At 46.9% G+C, this 7,500-nt stretch overlaps 2 protein-coding genes across 3 annotated transcripts in view; both read left to right on the top strand.

The window, feature by feature from the left end:
* Positions 1–7,500, top strand: part of LOC143021484 (neuronal calcium sensor 2) — a 618,726-nt gene that overhangs the window by 373,732 nt on the left and 237,494 nt on the right. The gene's annotated exons all lie outside the window — the stretch shown is intronic.
* Positions 1–7,500, top strand: part of LOC143017645 (uncharacterized) — a 206,511-nt gene that overhangs the window by 78,181 nt on the left and 120,830 nt on the right. The window contains exon 3 of the mRNA XM_076172435.1: positions 6,830–6,891. Coding sequence (XP_076028550.1) covers positions 6,830–6,891 — 62 coding nt within the window. The remainder of the gene's footprint in view (positions 1–6,829; positions 6,892–7,500) is intronic.

The raw sequence follows: 7,500 nt of genomic DNA, 5'->3' as shown, positions 1-7,500 counted from the left end.
TACATAAATCTGTTCATGGTTCTCTTTTGTACTGTCGTGGCGAAACAAAACCCTCAAATTGACTCCATCACTGGATACCGTGAGTGAATTCGATTCCCGCGTTGTGCTTGCTGCCTTGCTTCCCGACAGCCCTGGCCAGGCGGGGGGCAACCCGTCGTTGGCCTAAAACAATCCAGCGGCTTGCCGCCACTGTCAGTGCTCTGCCCTACCAGGGGTTTCTCACTTCCCACTGTGCGGGAGTGGGATGGTGAATTAGCGTTACTTTGGTCAGAGTTTTGGTAAAGAACGATTTCGCACAAATGTCGAGGTCTGTTGACGTTCAGACCTTTCTGTCTTGGTTTCTCGGTGTATTTTCATTGGGTCTCGCTGATCTCTCGACCTCGTTACATCGAGCCCAAGGATCCTGATTTGGAAAGGTTCCAAGGAAATAGAATTTGTGATCAAGTGTGACGATGCCATCTGTGGAATCCATCTGTGTGTGTTTTTTTTTGTGGGATTCATCTTTCTTTGGTGTGGGTCTATTGAAATTACCGAAAACTTTTTATTTTTTCAGTCTCTCTTCTCTCTCTCTCTCTCTCTCTCTCTCTCTCTCTCCCTCCTCTCTCTCTCTCCTCTCTTTTTCCTCTCCTCTCTTTTTCCTCTCCTCTCTTTTTCCTCTCCTCTCTATCTCCCCTCTCTCTCCCTCCTCTCTCTCCCTTCTCTATCTTCCCCTCTCACCCCCCTCTCTCTCTTCCCCTCTCACTCCCCTCTTTCTCCCCCCTCTCCTCTCTCCCCCTCTCTCTTCCCCCTATCTCTCCCTCTCTCCCCTCTCCCTCTCTCTCCCCTCTCCCTCCCCCTCTCTCCCCTCTCCCTCTCTCTCCCCTCTCCCTCCCCCCCTCTCTCTCTCTGTTAATTTTCACAATTTCCGTCGCCAGACAACTTCTAAGATAAGACTAGAGAAACCTTCGATGACCAAGGTACTGCTGGGGGTCACTGAAGAAAAGTCTTTTGAAACTCGTATATCTTTAAAGACTTTTGAGTCTCAAACTGGAAGACCCTTTGTAGGTCTCCCACATCCCCGAAGTTCACTTCGTGTCGTGTTACTAAGGGTCATCTTGGCATTTGGGTTCCCTCTTCGTGTCCTCGGGTGAATGGAAGTTGTTCTCTCTTTCTCGTGCTCTCTTCCTTCTGTTTTCTCTCTCTTGCTCTCTTCCTTATGTTTTCTCTCTTGCTCCCTTCCTTCTAATATATCTCTTGCTCTCTTCCTGTTATCTCTCTTGCTCTCTTTTTTCTGTTCTCTCTCTTGCTCTCTTCCTTCTGTTTTCTCTCTTGCTCTCTTCTGTTATCTCTCTCTTGCTGTTTTCCTTCTGTTATCTCTCTCTTGCTCTCTTTCTATTTTCTCTATGTTGCTCTCTTCCTTCTGTTTTCTCTCTTACTCTCTTCCTTCTGTTATCTCTCTCTTGCTGTCTTCCTTCTGTTATCTCTCTTCTTTCTATTTTCTCTATGTTGCTCTCTTCCTTCTGTTGTCTCTCTTTTGCTCTTCCTTCTGTTATCTCTCTCTTGCTGTCTTCCTTCTGTTATCTCTCTTGCTCTCTTCTTTCTATTTTCTCTATGTTGCTCTCTTCCTTCTGTTTTCTCTCTTTTGCTCTTCCTTCTGTTATCTCTGTCTTGCTGTCTTCCTTCTGTTATCTCTCTTGCTGTTCTATTTTCTCTATGTTGCTCTCTTCCTTCTGTTTTCTCTCTTTTGCTCTTCCTTCTGTTATCTCTATCTTGCTGTCTTCCTTCTGTTATCTCTCTTGCTCTCTTCTATTTTCTCTATGTTGCTCTCTTCCTTCTGTTATCTCTCTTGCTCTCTCCATCTTTCTGTTTCACATTTAGTAGTTATCTCTCCCACTGAGGATTATTTGTGTCTGAATTCAAATTTGAATTTAAATGTAACGATTCTCTTCAGCCTAACGGTCACACGGTTTTCTTATTTCGTTCGTTACTGTTCTTCCTCCCCCCCCTCTCTCTCTCTTTCTCTTTCTCTCTCTCTTCTTACGCATTGCAGTGCCTTTCCCTTCACTTATCACGAAGTATTCAATTTCGTTCGTTCTTTTCTTTCTTTTCTTTTCTTTCTTGGCATCCTTGATGTCAGTCGAGTTCAAACTCGTTCAAACTGTTGTTCGTTCTAAGTTCCGGTCTGTTTGATTTTTTTAAATTTATAACTTCCTTTTCTTTTTCTCTCATCTTCCATCTTTTTTTCTTCCTCTTCTTTTTCTACATTTTCTTCCTCTTTGTATTTTCTCCTTTTTCTTTTTCTTCTTCCTCATTCTCTTCCTCTTTTATCTTCCTCTTCCTATTCTTTCTTTTTCCTCTTCTTCCTCATGTCCCACTTTTTCTTCTTTTTTCGTTTTCCTCTTCCTCTTCTTTTTCTTTCTCTTCTTCGTCTTCTTTTTCTTCCTCTTCCTCGTCCTCTTCTTTGATTTATGAAATTTGTTCCAGAATTATGGAAGCTGCTCGAGCTTTAATTCTTTAGTTTCGACTTTGCGTTGGTCTCTCTCCCCTCTCTCCCTCTCCCTCTCTCTCTCTCTCTCTCTCTCTCTCTCTCTCTCTCTCTCTCTCTCTCTCTCTCTCTCTCTCTCTCTCTCTCTCTCTCTCCCTTTTAATTGCGAGTGAAATGTCACTCCCCCGGCTTAGTTTGAGCCCGTGTATATCGTTGGTCTCCGTCCCAGTTTGCTCGCTCTCTGTGCTTTTCATGGCCTAACCGCCCAGCTGTTTGTATTTTCCCCGATTTCAACTCCCCAAATCTTTTCCATTGATGCCGCCCTCCCCCCTCCTCTCCCCCTCTTCCTTTCTCTCCCTTCTTCGTTTCTCTCCCTTCTTCCTTCTCCCCCTCTCCTTCCTTTCTCTTCTTTCCCTTCTCCACTTCCCCCTGTCCCTCTCTCCTCCCTTTCTCCCCTCCTCTTCTCCCCTTTCCTCATTTCCTTTTCCCCTTTTCCCTTTTTCCTTCACTTCTCCCCTTTTCCCCTCTTCTTTCTCCCCTCCCCTTCTCCCCTTTCCTCATTTCCTTTTCCTCCTTTCCCTCTCTCCTTCACTTCCCCCCTTTTCCCCCTCTCCTTTCTCCCCTCCCCTTCTCTCCTTTCCTCATTTCCTTTTCCTCCTTTCCCTCTCTCCTTTCCCCCTCTCCTTCCTTTCTCCCCTTTTCTCTTCTTCCTGTCTCCCTTTTCCCTTCTCCCCTCCCCTTCTCCCCTTTTCCCTCTCATTTTCCCCCTTTCCCTCTCTCCTTCACTTCTCCCCTTTCCCCCTCTCCTTCCTTTCTCCCCTTTTCCCTTCTTCCTGTCTCCCTTTTCCCTTCTCTTTTCTCCCCTTCCCCCTCCCCTTCCCCCCTTTCCCAGTCTCCTTCCTTTCTCCCTTTTCTCCCCTTTCCCCCTCTCCTTCCTTTCTCCCCTCCCCTTCTTCCCTTTCCCCCCTCCCCTTCTTCCCTTTCCCCCTCCTTTCTCCCCTCCTTTCTCCCCTTTTCCCTTCCCCCTCTCCCCCTTTCTATCATTTCACTCCCCGTCTCCCCTTCCCTTCTGTCTCCTCCCCGTTCTCCCTCCCCCTTTCCTTCTTTTCTTCCCTCCCCCCTCCGCCTTTCCTTTCTACCTTCCCCTTTCCCCCTCCCCCTTCTCCTTTCTACTCTCCCCATTCCCCCTCCCCCTTTCCTTTCTCCCCTTTCCCTCCCTCTCCCTCTCCCCCTCGCCTGAGAGCAAAGGCTTTGTAACTTGCACGCTGAAAGGCATATTGGGAAGGCGACGCCGGGAAACACCTTTGTAGCCATAATAAGGCTACCAGGAAAATAAGGAGAGAAAAAATGTGTGTGTGTGTGTATATGTATATATATATATGTATATGTATATATATGTGTATATATATATATATGTCTCTTTTTCCAACACTTGCCAACCGCCACTTTGCAGACGTTTGGGCCCAGGACATAAACCCACTTCGGGAATTGGTGGTGATTTATGCCCTGGGCCAACTCCCGAAGTGGGTTTATGTCCTGGACCCAAACGTCCGCACAAGTGGCGGTTGGTCAGGGTTGGATTAAGAGACCTAGGTGTTTGTGTGTGTGTGTCTGTCCGTCTGTTTCGGAGGGAGGAGTCGTGATATATAGCTTTAGTCCCGCGACTTGCACTAGCATTTTTAATTGGACTCCTAAAGGTATGTTCCTCTAAGTGTATTATATATATATATATATATATATATATATATATATATATTTATTTATATATAATATTGATGTAATGCATACACCCACAATATATAATCACCCAGCAAGGCTTAGAACTGCCTCCTTCTCTGTCAGGCCCCACCCATCACTCCCCCCTCCACCCCTAGACTTCTTGTTTTGTTGTATTTTAGCGCAAAAGTAACACATTTTCAGAAGCGTCTTGGTCTTCGCTGTCGAAGGTGGCACTCTGAAGTATTTTGCTTGCTTTTGCCTCCCTGAGGACTAGCGGAGGGGGATTTTAGTCTCTGGTTTCCTTTAGTTACGTCTAGGTGCATCTAGGTTACACGGGCGTGTGGAAAAAGAGGAAGAAACTAATTATCTCTTTTTTTCTGTTCAGGATCTCTGTCTCTCTTCTCTCTTTCTCTATTTCTGTCCCTCCAAGTACTCCAGCTTTTAAGGCTCTTAAAGCCTCCCTAAAAAGTGCGCGCGCGCTCACACACACAGGCACACACACACACATCCCCCTCAACTGATTAAAATCGTTTGACGGCAGCCAGAATAAACACGAAGGTCATTAGAAGAAAGGGAAAAAGTTAAAGATGTTTTTATTCGCTGGGAGGAAGAGGAGGAGGGGGAGGAGGAGGTGGTTGTTTGTTTCACCTCTACGAAGGAAGGGAAGGGATGCCACACATGAATAAAATCGTCTGACGGCAGTGAGAGAGTGCCATCCGGTACGGAAGGGGTTAGGGAGCGATTACGTGTACGGATGAAGTGGCATTGTCGTCACACCAAAGTGGCACGGTCGTGATACCGAAGTGGCACGGTCGTGTCACCGAAGTGACACGATAGTGGCACTGAAACGGCACGTTCGTGACACTGAAGTGGCACGGTCGTGACACCGAAGTGGCACTGTGTGACACCGAAGTGGCACGGTCGTGACACCGAAGTGGCACGGTCGTGACACCGAAGTGGCACGGTCGTGACACCGAAGTGGCACGGTCGTGACACCGAAGTGGCACGGTCGTGACACCGAAGTGGCACGGTCGTGACACCGAAGTGGCACGGTCGTGACACCGAAGTGGCACGGTCGTGACACCGAAGTGGCACGGTCGTGGCACCGAAGTGGCACGGTTGTGACACTTGTTGCACCGAAGTGGCACTAAAGTGGCACTGTGCCTGCCGTGTGAATAAAATGTCGCCCCCTTTTAATGATTTCCATGTGGAGGAAATGACATTGACTCGTGGCGAGCGGGAGGCGACGGCGGCTGCGGCTGTGGCTGGAGAGAGAAAGGAAACGATGCCTGGCGCTGCATTTGGCCAAACTAGGCTGTGGTTGGGGCTGCGTTTAGCCAAAAGAGTCTAGGGATGGGACACCATTTGGCCAAAATAGGCTGTGGTTGGGGGCTGCGTTTAGCCATAAGAGTCTTGGGATGAGACACCATTTGGCCAAAATAGGCTGTGGTTGGGCTGCGTTTGGCCAAAAGAGTCTAGGGATGGGACACCATTTGGCCAAAATAGGCTGTGGTTGGGGCTGCGCTTGGTCAAAGGAGGCTAGAGATGGGATATCATTTGGCCAAAATAGTCAAGGGCTGTGTTTAGCCAAAAGAGGATAGGGATGGAACACCATTTGACCTAAGTAGGATAGGCCTGGGGTTGCGTTTGGCCAAAAGATGTTAGGGATAGGGCACTATTTGGGCAAAATAGGGTAAGGCTGGGGCTGCGTTTTGGCCAAAAGAGACTAGGGATGGGACACCATTTGGCCAAAATAGGTTAGGGCTGGGGCTGCGTTTGGCCAAATGTGGCCAGGGATGACACACCATTTGGCCAAAGTAGGCTGTGGTTGGGGCTGCGTGTGGCCAAAAAAGGCTAGGGATAGGACACCATTTGGCCAAAATAGGCCATGGCTGGGGCTACGTCTTTTTCCTACTTCCCTCTCTCACTCCCCTCTCTTACCTACTCCCCTCTCTTACCTACTTCCCTCTCCTACTCCCCTCTTTTACCTACTTCCCTCTCCTACTCCCCTCTTTTACCTACTTCCCTCTCTCACTCCCCTCTCCTATTCTCCTCTCTTGGTTCTTTTTCTTACTCCCCTCTCCTACCCTCTCGTACTCCGTACTCCCCTCTCCTATTTTCCTCCCCTACTCCCCTCTCCTATTTCCCTCCCCTACTCCCCTCTCCTATTTCCCTCCCCTACTTCCCTCTCGTATTTCCCTCTCCTACTCCCCTCTCCTATTTCCCTCCCCTACTCCCCTCTCCTATTTCCCTCCCCTACTCCCCTCTCCTATTTCCCTCCCCTACTCCCCTCTCCTATTTCCCTCCCCTACTCCCCTCTCCTATTTCCCTCCCCTACTCCCCTCTCCTATTTCCCTCCCCTACTCCCCTCTCCTATTTCCCTCCCCTACTCCCCTCTCCTATTTCCCTCTCCTATTTCCCTCCCCTACTCCCCTCTGCTACTCCCCTCTCCTGTTCCCCCCCTCACTCTTCCCCCTCTCTACCTTCTCCCCCCTACACACCCCTCTCCTTCTCCTTCCCTCCCCCCCACGTCTCGACACTTTTCTCCCCAAGTTGTCGTTGCGCCTATTAGCGGGCGCAGGGGCGGCGGGTGCAACTTTGGTCTTCAGCGCGCCCCTAATTCTTTTCCTCCGCTTCTCTTTCCAGGTACGTTGTGAGAGAGACCGAGAGAGAGAGAGAAAGAGAGAGATAGAAATAGTATTGTCAAGGTAAGTGGCCTATCATGTTATATATATATATATATATATATATATATATATATATATTTTTATATTTTTTTATATATATATATATATATATATATATATATATATATATATATATATATATATATATATATATAAATGAATTTAGGGAGCAGGTTCTCTTCAATGCATTTTTTATTAAATAACACAGCAAATTGGACATTAGTTATCTTCTTATTGAGTATTTCTATTCTTGTAATCGCTTTTCTTTCTGAAGGAGGGAGGGGCTATACAATACTTCCAAACGAGTCCATGAGTGGATACCCATTCATGGACTCGTTTGGAAGTATTGTATACCCTCTCCCTCCTTCAGAGAGAAGTGATTACAAGAATGGAAAGTCTCAATAAGAAGATAACTAATGCCCAATTTGCTGTGTTATTTAATAAGAAATGCATATATATATATGTATAATTTTTTCCTACTATTACCGTTTCTCACAGTTCTAATTCCTCCTTTTTTGTAATTCAATAATTCTTGTAATTCTCATTCTTTGAATTCTCTTGAATTCTTGTGTATTTTTTCGGATTAATCCGTTTTTTTTTCTTAATGTTTTCTATACATTGTTCACCTAA

Source organism: Oratosquilla oratoria, chromosome 3, assembly GCF_046742065.1.
Source record: "Oratosquilla oratoria isolate Oo_2021 chromosome 3, ASM4674206v1, whole genome shotgun sequence".
NCBI classification, from domain to species: Eukaryota; Metazoa; Arthropoda; class Malacostraca; order Stomatopoda; family Squillidae; genus Oratosquilla; species Oratosquilla oratoria.
The sequence above is the reverse complement of the archived record's forward strand: the minus strand, read 5'-3'. Positions and strand labels throughout refer to the sequence as shown.